This window comes from Myotis lucifugus, unplaced genomic scaffold (genome assembly GCF_000147115.1).
Source record: "Myotis lucifugus unplaced genomic scaffold, Myoluc2.0 scaffold_69, whole genome shotgun sequence".
In the NCBI taxonomy this organism is placed as follows: Eukaryota; Metazoa; Chordata; class Mammalia; order Chiroptera; family Vespertilionidae; genus Myotis; species Myotis lucifugus.
Window position 1 is genome coordinate 3,303,865 of NW_005871117.1, and position 13,942 is coordinate 3,317,806.

General features: G+C 48.3%; 1 protein-coding gene across 1 annotated transcript in view; it reads right to left on the minus strand.

Moving 5' to 3' along the window:
* Positions 1-775: 775 nt before the first annotated feature.
* The window catches only part of VCL (vinculin), a 110,471-nt gene continuing 97,304 nt past the window's right edge, over positions 776-13,942 (minus strand). The window contains exons 17-22 of the mRNA XM_006090237.3: positions 12,930-13,054; positions 11,042-11,234; positions 7,947-8,170; positions 5,522-5,725; positions 5,009-5,113; positions 776-2,842 (exon numbers count right to left, since the gene is read on the minus strand). Coding sequence (XP_006090299.1) covers positions 2,696-2,842; positions 5,009-5,113; positions 5,522-5,725; positions 7,947-8,170; positions 11,042-11,234; positions 12,930-13,054 — 998 coding nt within the window. The 3' untranslated portion in view covers positions 776-2,695. The remainder of the gene's footprint in view (positions 2,843-5,008; positions 5,114-5,521; positions 5,726-7,946; positions 8,171-11,041; positions 11,235-12,929; positions 13,055-13,942) is intronic.

Consider the following 13,942-nt stretch of genomic DNA (forward strand, 5'->3'; position numbering starts at 1 on the left):
TCACCATCCTTTTACTCAAAGGGAATCATGTGATGGGTTTGTTCCTGAAGTGATACTAGAGAAGAGCCTTTGGAAGACATTTGTCTCACTGCCCTCAGGGTATTCTGATTTGAGAAAGTGACTAACCTATAATACAGCAGGAAGGCAGCACCAATGAACACAGGGTGAACTGCAAAAATGAGACCATGAATACTGTTTTCAGATACTGCTGAGCTGATTCAGTAGCTTTGGACATTTCCTGTGGACTCAAGCAGGCTAGACTCTGCCTCCCTACTCAGTAACTTTTCTAAGCTGAAGCAACACTAACTATAGCCTTTTAATGATATTTACCCCTTTCAGACCTAGCAAATCAGGCAAAAACAGTGATGGCCCAGCTCTCCTCCAGGAACCTGCTCCTACTCTTGGTCAGTGCTTCCTCCAGCAGGAGGAATATGACAAACAGACCTGCACATGTAACACCTTCAGCTCCTCAGGGGATGGTGACAGCCTCCAGGGATAGCTAGAATCGTCTAAAATGAGGCAGACGACTTCAACCAGAGGACGGTCGCATCACCTGCTGCTTTCCTCCTTTTGTTAACCTCTGTCACTTTTGCTCCTAGTATATAATCCCCAAAGGTGTCCATCATTGCACAGATCTTTGTTAAGTAAACATACTGCTGGTTTCTACTACTTACAGCACAACATTAGGCTTGAGGATTAGTTCCACTGGTTGTTTTTCAAAACTAATGAGAAACCTGACCTAAAAGTTCTTGCTAAAATATCATTTAAAGCATTATTTATACAAATGCACTTTATTGTTTTAAACAGAACAAAAGAAAAGGCAGAAAATATTTGCATATAACAAATCCTAGCTTATAAATGTAGTTTTAGTGGTGATGTCTAATCATTCGGGGGTTTTTTTTGTTGTTGTTGCGTGTGTGTTTTTTTAATTTGCTTCACTGTGTCTTGAGCACTGATATTAGAGAAAAGCACATCGGCATAAAGGGTAAACCAGTGTCTCAAAACACTGGAAGAACTGGAAGTGTTTTATTTCCTCTAGGTAATCTTTAGTAAAACAAAAGGTGATCTTTGGCATAGATTCATACTTTAAAGGCATTAATATTGCATTTATATCAGGTAAGCAACTATCCAAATATGCTGAGGGCCTTGAAAATAATCTTCATCAGTTAATAGGAAATAGAGGAAGCCTGAGTGTACAGTACCAGGTCTTACGCATTCCATGTTGGGATCTACCACGTTGGATTCAGGCAAGGGTTCTTCCTCCTCTGCTCACCCAGTTCTGGCTTTGGGGAGAAATACGCTTTCGTGTGCTGGGGATGCTTAGACCGCAGTGATAAAAGCAAAAGAGGAAAAGCTCTTCTCTCTCATTTGCTAATAGGACACTTACGGTGATGATTTAATATTTTACCCATTACTCTCTTGAACAATAGGACTTGGGAGGGGCAGAGGATGCAAGGGGCTTGGTTGTAGTTGGTTGAGGGAGATAGAAATTACTGAGGATTATTTCCCATTGATTCATCCCCAACAGCGCCAGAATTCCAGTCTGCAAGTACCACTCACTCTCCCTTGGGTAAGAAGTGTCCTTCAGACAGGACTGCCTGTCCAGTAAACACTCCTGGGGGGCAAGCACCAATTCTGAGGACTGAATTTCAAAAGGATAAAAAGGATCTTTTCGAAATTACAGAAGAACAAACATGTATCTTTAAAAATCTTGTTTAGGCAGGGTGTGGGGCAAGAATATAAAAGCAAGGATAGGAGACATGATTTGGTTAAAAATTAAATGCAGCATTTCAGCTCAGAACAATACGAGTTAAGAATGAATGATAAGGCCTCAGCACAGACCTCTGCCGGCAGTGACAAAGCATGAAGCGCCTGGGAGTGGCCCTGCTGGGACGATGGGCAGAGCGACTCCCGGCACCTCTGCCCCTCCAGCGGCAGAGAGCACCAGGACACAGTGTGTTCATGGGGTGGCCACCTTGGGTGGCCATAGCAGGGGGATAGGGACGAGGGGTTTCCCTGGCACAGACATTGCTCAGGAGCACGGAGAAGACAATTTTGACTCTGTGATTTCCTCCCGACAGACTGAGATTGGATTTTATCCTGTGGGAAACTAGAAGGAGTAAATTGTGGAGGGGTAGGAAGTGAATCCAGGACCCATATACTGAGGCTCCCCCAGAGGCCAGCTTCCCCTACAGCAGTGAGGCTCACTTCCGAAGGGTCCAGGGAGCACAGCCAGGGAGCACCAGCAGGTCAGCAGCAACATGGAAAGCCCAAACAAATTTTGGAGGCATAGTGATTCCTTCTTAACTGACTTGCCGGGGCCCTGGGTCTCGGGAGCCTGGCGGGGGAATAGGGAGCGGGGAAAGGAAGCAGACAGGGAACAAGGACAGAGCAGGGTGTCTGGCTAGTGTTCACACTTGGATTCTGAGCTTATGTGAAGTCCATGGGCTAGAACCCAGTCTGCCTATTGGGAGCATGTGCAGGAGTATAACTGTTTGAGGATGCAGACACATTTCAGAGTGTCCATGACAAGAGAATAAATGCTTTCTAATGTGAAGAGGCCCCATTCCTTTCTGTTATATCAGGCCAGGATGTGGCTTTCAGCCCCCCAGCAATTCTGGGTGGCTCCTGGAGCTCAGATCATTTTCATACTGTTTAGTAGGGGTTTCTGTGCCAACCAGGTTCAATCGGGTGCCTACTGGTACCAGGGAGTCTTTCTAACCCAGCGCAGTGTAAATCCAGCATCAGTTCGAATTTTGATTGAAGCTGCTTCTGCCTCTCGAACAGTCTCCTTCACAGACTGCATGAGGTTCTGGGCGTTGTGAACCAGCATCTCCGTCGCCTGCAGGGGAAGAGGACCTCCATCACTCAGTGCCGGACGCAGCCGCCCTGCCTCCAGGACCGGCCTAAGCCAGGAGTGGACTGTGTTTCCCTGACCTGGTCCTGGCAGGCCCCGTACTTGTCACGTCACTGTTGCTGTAGCCGAATCACCAAAAAGACTCCAAAACTGGCCCCTCACTGTGCACTATACCCTCCAAAGGCCTCTAGTGTATACTCCCTCCTGACCTTCCAACAAGCTCCCGCCTCCAGCTCCCGCTGTGCCCTCCACTGAAATGCTCTTCCAGGTCTCCCGTGGCTCACCTTCAGCTCCTTCAGACGCCACTCGACTGTCACCCTAGTGAGGCTTTCCCTGCTCACCTTAATTTAAATAACCTTCCCAACTCCCAACAGTCCTCATCCTCCAATTCTTTCTTCATTTTTCTCCATGGAACCCATTATCACTAACTGCTGTACTACACGTTTTACCTAGGTTGTTTTATCTGTTTTATCTAAAAGTTAAGTTCCATGAGCACAGAAATTTGTGTCAGTTTTGTTCACGCTTGTACCTCTGTGTTAGGACAGTGCCTGTCACATAGAGGTATTTCATAAATATTTAATTAATGAATGAAAAAAAATAATTAAATGAACAAACCAACTACCTTACAAATCCATGAAAATCTAGTTAAGTACATCTACATACACAAACTTACAGGACCGGGATCAATCACACTGGCGCTCTACCATAGCAAGTCAGAGAACTTACCAATCCATTAGTCCTTAATTCTTTTTTGTTTTAATTCTTAACTGTTTTTGAGCCACAGAACCTGCAATTTTATGAAAAATGCTCACATCTGCAAAATTTGTGCATGCAATCAGAGAGTTCGTGGGCTCTGAGAGGCATAACTAAAATAGGCTACAATTCTTGAAAGTTGATCTTTTCACTTGGTCAACAAAGAGGCTAAGGCCTAGAGCGGTCGGAGACTTGCCAACCAATCTCACACAACAGGATAAGCTTGCAGTCTTGTGTTTTTCTACCTTGTTCAGTTTCTATCTTTCTTTATTGGACTACTTAACAGAACACAGAAGATATTCCCAAGATATATTTTTGTTGGTTATTTAAATAAGTCTGAAACTCTGAGCCTTATCCTCCCCTGGTTTTTCACCTTCCTTTTCTTGGGGCAGAAGAGACCACATGAGAGGAAACAGCCCAGTGCCCACACCCGGGGTGGGGGTGAAGATCTGGTTCCATGGTTGGGAGAAGAGAGAGATAGGGGAGAGCTGGGATTAAGGCATGGAAGTGAAGGCAGAATCCTGGCACTGTCTCATCTAACATTTCCCTCACCTCGGCTCTGGCCTAGAGGTCAGAGGCAGTCTCCCAAGCTGTCTCTGAGTTCCCCAAGGGGAGGGCTTGTGTCTGTTTTTGAAACTACCCTATACAGTGCCTAATTCAGTCCCACCTACACAACCAGTGTATGATGAGCTTGCCTGAGCAGTTCAACAAAATACGTGCTACCTACCTTAAGAAGCTGGGGATATGGCTCACAACAGAGCCTACTAGAGGGGAGATACAGGAAGGAAAAGGTGTTCAACTGGGGGCTTTCTGAAAGACCTGGGCAACATTTCCAGGGGGCAGGGAAGGAGGACAACTCCAAGAAGTGGTTGCCAGGATACAAACAGGAAGCATGGCTGCAGGGAACCCTCCCGCCATCCCTATTTCAATCTGTCAAAGAAAAGCACCTCCTCTGAGTTGTCATCCCAGGGTCAGCACGGGATCCTGACAAGCCTACACTAGGCGTCCTCCCTGAGGTGTTTATCCCCAGGGAGCCAGGAGCAGACGTCCTCTCCAGCCGGAAGGTTACAGTGGGGCCAGAGTGGACAGGCACTGGAGGCTCAGGAGAGCCAGGGAGGAAAAGAATGAGTCCAGTCCTCACTGCAACAGATTGAGACACTGAACCCTCCTAGGCCTCCATCTCCCACCTGTAAAATGACCAAAGCCGCACAAGAGTTTCACTTTACTTTCCAAATTTCTGCTGCGTCTCCAACACAGATGCTCTTCAGAGAGAAGTGAAGACTCCACCCCACATACTGAATACTCAATTCGCAGGTAAAATCTCCCCAAAGCAGAATTAAATTGCTAAGAAGTGGCACAGACACTGCTGGCCAGAAGCCAGAAGCAGCAGGCACGTACCTGCTCAGACTCCTCATCACTGATGTTGGTCCGGCCCAGCATGGTGGCCTTCACTGTGGACAGGATTTTGAGCTGGGTGCTTATGGTTGGGATTCGCTCGCACACCTGAAAACAAATGTTTAATTAGTGTTTTTCTTGCCTGCAAGTTCCTTGAGGACAAAACTTGTCTACCTCTGTATTCCCAGTGGCTGGCGTGCAGAAGGCACTCAGTAAATTAGCAGCAGGATTCCACCTGCTTCCTTCTAAGGATCAGTATAGTCCCTTTGTCCAGAAATGGAAGCATTGAGATTCTTTCATTTGATTAGGAAATAAACTTCCCTGAATCTGCCTTTCCCAAACACACATGTGTATTTCCCCTTTCTGCTGCATCTTTCTACTCTGACGTGCCTCCTCCTCCTTCTTCGCCCACTTCTCTTTCCTGCTTTTCTCCCTCCCACGTCCCACCACCCCGACACCAACACACACACACACACACACACACACACACACACACACACACACACTCCTGAGTACCTGTAAGAGGTTGGTTCTAATCCGCTTATCTGTGCACTGCTTGGCAACCTCCTTGGCCAACCGAGTCACCTCATCTGAGGCCTTGGCGATGTCCTTGGCACATTGGATCAATGCCCGCTTGGTACCACTGCCCCCTCTTACCAGCCGAGACATCTCAGCCATCAGCAGAGCCATGCGCTTGGCTGCTGCAATGATGTCATTGCCCTAGAGAGAGGCAAATACACAGGGTGAGCTCAGCCCACACTCTGGCCACGTGAGCAAAGGAAGTAGGAGCACAGAGAGAAGAGAAGGGAGCCTGCTGCTCCAGCAGTCCTCTGGAAGGTGAGAAGAAGATAGAGAGACTGTGCTCGAGGGGCATGGATAGCACAGGAGAGACAGAGAGAGCGAGCCAGGGCACTCACCCTAGCACTCTTGAGAGAGAGTGGGAGAGAGACCACCTGGCTGAAAAGGGAAGAACTGGGAATTAGTCTGAAAGGGCCCCGTGTGCGCCCCAGGCATAGCACTAGACAAGCACTTCAGCATCTCCAGGTTAATCATGTCAATGAAATGGGGACGGGGACACGAGGCTGGTTAAACAGGCATTCCCTTTCCATGGAGAGAAGCAGTAGAACTGGCCTGAGGGGAAAAATACAGAGGAGCCATCCCAGATGCTGAACTCATCCTCTTCATCCTCGCCCTTGTTACAAAGAGCAGTCAAGGGCTGTCTCTGCCAAACCAGAATTTAAAACCCAGTAACCATGATCGGCCACGATGAAAAAAGATGTATTTTGTGACCTAGACTGTTCCTACCCTCCCTCCACTGCCTCTTATTTGCCCTGTTAGCCTAAGGCAGTGGTCGGCAAACTGTGGCTTGAGAGCCACATGCGGCTCTTTGGCCCCTTGAGTATGGCTCTTCCACAAAATAACAACTTCTGCGCACGGGCCACGAAGTTTCAATCGCACTGTACGTGCACGCCCGCACGTGGCATTTTGTGGTATTTTGTGGTATTTTGTAGAGGAGCCACACTCAAGGGGCCAAAGAGCCGCATGAGGCTCGCGAGCCACAGTTTGCCGACCACGGGCCTAAGGGAACATATTATTTTAACTTTTCACATTAAGAAAGGCCAATAATCAATTCTTCCATCCCCTCAGGTAGGTGGCTGCAACTAAAGAAAACTTCAGCGAAGAAGATGCCATAGGAGGCATCAGGAAAATAAAATCATGAGTCGAGCTGTAAATGGAACCCTCACTCCAACTAACAGCAGTTTATCTCAGATTTGGCATTTTGGTTCATTAAAACCCTTATGGGTCAATAAAGAAATGTGTAACCAATTTATTTTATGTGTCCTCAAAAGGCTCTCTTTTGGCTAATAACAACCAAAAATAACAACTGCACTGTTCAAACTACCCAAAAGGCCAGGCCGTACTCATTTTTCCCCTCATGCTTTTCCGTCGCTATACGATGCAGTGAGGCATACACAAACCAGGCCACGGCAGTGCTCGTGCCGGACCTCACAGGCACCATGACGCGGCGGAGCACTTATGCCAGAAGGTGTGTAACATCTCAGGCAGGACTTGAGGCCGGAGAACGCAGGTATGTGAAGTTGAGAACAGGGTGTTAGACAAGGCCGCCTGGACCCACCTCTTCCAGGGCAGACCTGGGTCATTCTAAGACTTCATGACCTTGTTAGAAGACAGTGCAGTGCCAGGTTAGTTATTACCCATCACTCTTCAAACCCTTTCTTGCAACATGCGACCTTCAAGGAGAAAAAAAGTGATCACTCCCACCCGCACACCCCACACTAGCTTTGGTTCAGTCTCCAAGGCCAAAGCTCTGTTGCTGCCTGTCCTGCAGCCTTGAGCGCTCTCTGTTCCCACTCCAGCCCCTCCCACTGAAACCTGGTCAAGCACTCAACAAAGCCCCTTTCCCTGTGGGTCCCCATTAAGGCCAGAGCGGCCCCTCAGCCAAGTGCAGGGCAGCAAGCAGCCCTCCCAGAGAGCTGCCATAATGAAGCTGCTTCTCACCGTGACCACCTCTGCCGAGCCACCCGTGCATCAGTGAGAGGCCAGTGGCGGGAGGGGGAGACATGAAAGGTGACCTCTTAATGGTCTACAAGGTTCCTGACCTGCAAATCACTGAGAGGCGCATCCATGGCTGCCCAAGGGCTATAATCTTCCCATAGTGGCCAGGAGGTTGGTAAAAAAAGGAATCCTTTCAAAAAGTGCCCCAGCTCTCTCTAGCCCTCAGACATAAATGCAAGCCCCTTAACCTGGCATTAGCAGATCTATCAAACTTGTGAAGCCAGTCCTAACAAGGTGCAGACAGACAGATGCTGGCCCTGCCCAGACTCACAGGACCGCACAGATCACGAGTGATGCAATGTGTCAAGGCTGCACATGGCCGGATGCATAGGGAGCAGCCCCAACTGGGGGTGCTAACCAGTACCTTACTAGACCACTTGGTAGCTTCCCGATGCAATGACTGAGCCGCGGCCAGAATGGGCTGGTTGACCGGCTGATTGGATGGTATTAACAGCAGCTCAGGTTCATAATCGTCTTCCATGTCAGGGGGGACAGGGAACCCAACAGCATCAGCCGCGTCTGCCTCAGCTACAACACCTATACCTACCTTAGCGGCTGGGGGACCCGGCTTTGTCGATGGCAGGAAGGATGAGAAACAGGGACAGTGTTAGTAAGAGCAGCAGGACTTGGGGAACTGGCTGCAGCTGGTTTAGTAACCAAAGCTTGCCTGGGACGGGAGAGGAAATGGCATGTCTTCAGGAGCCAGGTGGACCACGCTCGCAGAAGGGGAATCCCTGCCTCCAGCCTCGGCCCAAGCCCCCTGTTCACATGAGTGAAGGAAGGAGACTCACACCAGTGGCAAAGGGTTTCCAGAGAAACAGTTATACTACAAAAGCAAGTAGCATCCTTTTTTATACACTTACTACTGAAATTAAACTCGCCAAGAATAATTCTCAAGTCAGAATATTTTCCAGGAACCAAACAATTAAACAATAACTCATTGCTTTCAAAAGGAATCCAGAGAGAAAAAGTAAATTCAGTCACACAAGTGGCTTGGAGCAGAGTGAAGTGAACACCCTGCTGGCCCGTATGGGTGATGTTGTACATCTTCCTGGACACAGGAAGTGACTGGGATCAGTTCTGCAGCTGCTGGATGCGGATTAATATTTCCTTCAGGAGGTAAAAGTCCCAGAATTAAAAGTGATACATCAGCCCGGCCTGTGTGGCTCAGTGGTTGAGCATTGACCCATGAACCAAGAAGTTGCTGGTTGATTCCCAGTCAGGGCACATGCCTGGGTTGTGGGCACCATCCCCAGTAGGGGGAGTACAGGAGGCAGCCAATCAATGATGTTTCTATCTCATCGATTTTTCTATCTTTCTATCCTTCTCCCTTCCTCTCTAAAAGTCAATAAAAACATATTTTTAATTGATTTTTATGGACAGCAAGCCAGGAAAAAGGCAAGAAAACAAACACAGTGGTGAGTGAAAAGGACACATCAAGTTCCCTACTGTCCAGAGACACCTGGTCCAGCCTTCCATCACAGGGAAAGCCCGCCCTCCAGACCAGCTCTCTATCCCCTCGAGGCCTTCAGAGGCAATGCTCTCGCAATCTCACATGCGTCCATTGCTGGCACTGACTCAGAGAGCCGGTCTGTGGGTACAGCCTATATCTCTCCTGTTGCTAAATAGGCTTCTCACTCACTCCACACTCAATTTACATATTTCATAGATAAGACAATACATGGACTTGGCAACTGAGCCAGGCTGAGCTCAGAGAAGCCCCCCATTGGTGCCCATGAGAGAACAGAAGCCAGGAGGGGGAGAGGATGGATTTACTACCAGGGACAGGGATTCTGAAGGGCCAGGGGAGGAGTCCGAAAGATCCGATGCTGACAGTAGGCTGGGGGGAAGGAAAGGAATTGCCTCAACCAAGCAGAACCACTTATATGAAAAACAGTGAGCACAGATTCATGGCATCAAACAGCTCTCACAAAAGGAAGGAGTCTGTGTGGAGTTTTATTTGAGGTTGCTATCACTCCTAAGGTCTTATCCTGCACAGGAAACCTGTCTCATAGGTGATGACAAAGTTGGAGGATTTGGGGCAAACGTGGACTCGGGTACCATCTAAATCCTGTCACCTAAACTCGGTCTCCACCAGCATCCATCCCCAGGCCTTAGAGGACAGGCCAGCAGCTCACTGCTCTGGGGCTTAGAGTCCCAACGTGAACAAAGACAGATAAACAGACACACAAACACATACCACCACCCCAAACACACATGGTTCAAGCAGCTCCTGACTTCACACAGCTCAAAGCCAGCGATCTCCGGATGCTCCAAACCGGAGACAGCCAGACCTAAGGACTTCTGGCCACAAATGGCAAAGCAGTACATGTGACAGCCAATGCGGTTTGCCCCCAAGTTTTATCTTTATCTCTACAGTCCATGCATACTTTGTGTTCTGTTGCACAATGTATCTGGGTTTAATGCAATGTAATTTAAATTCGCTTTAAAATCTTTGAGTAAAACCAACCTTCATTGTCCCTCCACCCCCCCTCCCATGTGCACTGACATCCCGTGAGTGGTCCCAGGGGAGTGCATGCCCCAGATGCAGAGATACAATTACAAATAATGCCACAGGCAGGTCCAACACCAGCAAGGTCGTTCCTTCTTAGAACCTGGGCTCAGAGCTAACAGTTCAAAAAAATATAGAGTTAAATAACAGCCTGAAAAAAACAAGATCAGCTGCATGTTGACCCTGGGGAACAACAGTCAGTACGAGAACTTGAGCCGGCTGAGGGTGTGAAAAGAACAAGGCAAATGGATGCTGGAATAAAGATCGAGGGTCATATTAGGGAGAGTTAAGAACTGAGTTAGGACTACGTTTCACTGCAAGGTTAGAACAACGTTTAGCTCTTATCTAGAAAAGCTACCACTCACTTAGGGGGAAAGAGGCCAAAGTTATTCACGGGGCATGACTGCTGTAACATCCACATTTCCACCAACCACATTAATATGTGCACTTTCCTGTTGGTTGAGCTGGAATTAGCCCGGAGCTGTGTTGAGTGGAGGGGTGAGAGAATTCTGAGAAAGAGACATGGCTCCTAAGACACAATCTACTTGCTTCTATGAAAAAACAGGGAAAATGTCAACATTGCATCCAGCTGTAGCAGAGCCCACAGTTTCATGTTTGGAGAGATGATCATTAGCAAAAGCATCTAAAACATTCAGCCATCCCAGGATAGAAAAGCAATTTTTAAAAGCAGCCATATACCCAGGGTGAGGCACCTGACACCCTACTGCACAGAACTGTCTTCTCCACCACAGGCATCCCCGCTCTCCCTTGCGCTGCTAGAAGGAGAAACCGTCAGGCACCAGGAGCATCTCACTAAGCCACAGTGAAGAAGAGGCTCACACTATGGCCAACAACAGGAACCAACACAGAGAGGGGGTGACTCTCCAAGCAGACTCTTCTTCTGGGTGTGTGCGCAGTTCCTCATCCTTTCTCCACAAGAAAAGCCTCTTCATCGTGGAGCTGCCTGGCAGCCATCATCATTGGCTGGTTAATCACCTCCCCGGCTTTCTGCTCGGGGAACTCTTCATCCGCTTTCTGCTCGGGGAACTCTTCATCCTTCTCCTCTGGTGGTGGGGGCCTGGGCGGAGGGACCTCCCCCTCAGGCAGGGGTGGTTTGGGAGGAGCAAACTCATCTGTCAGCTAAGAAAGAATTGCCAGGCTGTAAGTAAAGCCCCAGGAACGACTCCCCCCTGGAATTCTTTCCTTTCCTCTAAAGAGCATCCCCAGAAAAGCCACCCACATGCATTCCACGTAAGACCACCCACATTGAGCACAGCGACCACCTGCTTCCATCGCAACAGAAGCACATTTTCTTTCTTTTTCCTCCACAAAAAGCTAGCAGCTACTGTTTTGGACATATCCCAGGGAGGTGTGCACAACACTATCAGACGAAGGATTCTCAAGGAAGCTCTAAGAGCTGGCCCTGACTCTGTTGAGGGGAAGCTGCATAGGCAAGTAACTTCTCCTTGGATAATGAGGAGCAGCTAGACCAAATGACCTTTTGATTCTAAATGTCATGACTCTATTAATCACATAAGAAGCCATCCCAGCCTGGCCAGTGTGGTTCAGTGGTTGAGCATCGATCTAGGAACCAGGAGGTCACAGTTTGATTCCCAGTCAGGGCACATGCCCAGGTTATGGGCTTGATCCCCAGTAGGGGGCGTGCAGGAGGCAGCCGATCAATGATTCTCTCTCATCATTGATGTTTCTATCTCTCTCCCTTTCCCTTTCTCTCTGAAATTAATAAAAAATAAAAAGTAAAAAAGCCACTCCAGAATAGCCATCCCTGGCCCTAACCACCCACCAACAGCCAGCTGGAAGGAATAAATGAAGCACTGGAGGCCAGGGAAGCACTATTCCTTACCTATGGGCCCAGTGACCCAATTTTGTCCTCAACCAACTCAGAAAATTATATCTTTTACTGACATTAACTATGGGAAAGTAAATCAAATTAATGCCTTGATAATCTAGTCCCAAAGTCAAGCTATTTTCAATACTATCAGAGTAAATGTCTAATATAGTCACTATTTCTGATTTTAGAATTTGCATCTGCAAAATAATGCCCAGCCAACCTCCTCCTAAACCATTTACCTGTAGAGGAATAAATTCATTGTACTTAGGGAGACATCAAAAGATTTTAAATTATAGTTGGGGGGGAGGGTAAAACCTTTTTAATAATAAAAGGATTGTATTGCTTTTGTTACTAAAAATGTCAAGTAACAGTGATTCTCAACCTTCCTGATGCCGCGACCCTTTAATACAGTTCCTCATGTTGTGGTGACCCCCAACCATAAAATTATTTTCGTTGCTACTTCATAACTGTAATTTTGCTACTGTTATGAACTGTAATGTAAGTATCTGATATATCTGATATGCAGGATGTATTTTCAGGGGTCGCGACCCACAGGTTGAGAACCGCTGGGAGAAGAACCTACATAAGATTGTAACCGCCTCAGTTTTGCTATTATCAACTGGGAACACCTGAAACCTCACCACGAGGGTGCAGACTATTTCCCCACCCACTAACCTGCCCCACTAACTCCTCACTCAACACATCCACACTTACCGAGCCGGCTGCGTGGCTCCCGTGACTCCCCGCCACGCCCCATCGCAGCAGGCCAACGCCCAGAGTCCCGCCCACCCACGCACACCATGCGGGAGCGCTGGGTTAGGACTCCGCTAGATTTAGGAGTGAAAACCAAGTGGTGCCTCTAAGATTCAAGCAAAGGCTAAACAAAGGCCCCTGGTGACTGAGGCTCCAGAACACAATCTGCCTTTCTCTTGCTGCAGCCCCACACCCTGCTGCTCAACCCTCCCATCTCTGGGGTAACTTACGCGGAGCTGCTCAAGGTCTGGCGGAGGAGGTGGGAAGTCAGGCTCCTGGGGTTGGAAGGCTTCTCTGACCTTGGCCACAGCTCCCAGGATCCGATATCCCGAGTCCAGGAAGCTCTTTTGCAGGCCTAAACACAAGACGCCCTCACTCTCAGCTGGGCAGGTCAGCGCCCGGGAGCACTGTCTGTCCAGCAGCAGAACTGGTTTCCATGAACAAAAGCTGGATGTCAAGCTGCCAGTAAGCCCTGCAGGCAGTGACTGAGGGGAAGGGAGGTGAGGCCAGGCGGACGACCTGGGCCTCCCAGTCAGAGGGTCACAATGAATAGCTGTTCCCTGTAGAGCTCAGGACGCCTTCTTGCCTGTACAGCTAACAAGCACTCAGGACATTCCTGGGCGTGAACACTGGGCTCAGCTGGTGTTCGTCACCTCTCTTCTGAGATAAGTCTGCCCCACGCAGACGAGGGGAGATAACAGTGTCCACTGAGCACACATTCCCAGCAGCACTTCTCACCTTTCTCCCTGCTCCTTTGCTGCACTTGGCACTCAGCCGATTAACCCCTATGTTGAGTTGCTACTACTAACTGTGTCCGGTTACCTGGAATTCAGGAATCTACTCAAACTATTAGAAACTCCCTTAGGAAACCGAGCATGTCTGTAGTGATGTTGGGTTGAGGATACTAGCAGGATTCGGCCTGGGCTAGGGATGACTACATTCTACTCAGACAAGGCTGGAAACATTGGATGCTCGGAACAGAAAGGAATTCAGATGTTTCCAAGCAAAGGAGTGGTAACACCTTTCATAGGAGTGATGAAAATATAATGTAATTCAATGAAAGAAAACCCTGATTTTTTTGGTGTAGAACCAGGAGAACCAAAGGTCAAAGTAAGCCCTCCAGATTTGACAGAAATAGAGAACGTTTTACAGAGAAAAAGCATTTTAAGAAAAGCAGAAGAGAAATGATGCCAGTTACATAAGCTAAACAGTTGGTAGATTGGTGATCATGTATCTTTTGAGA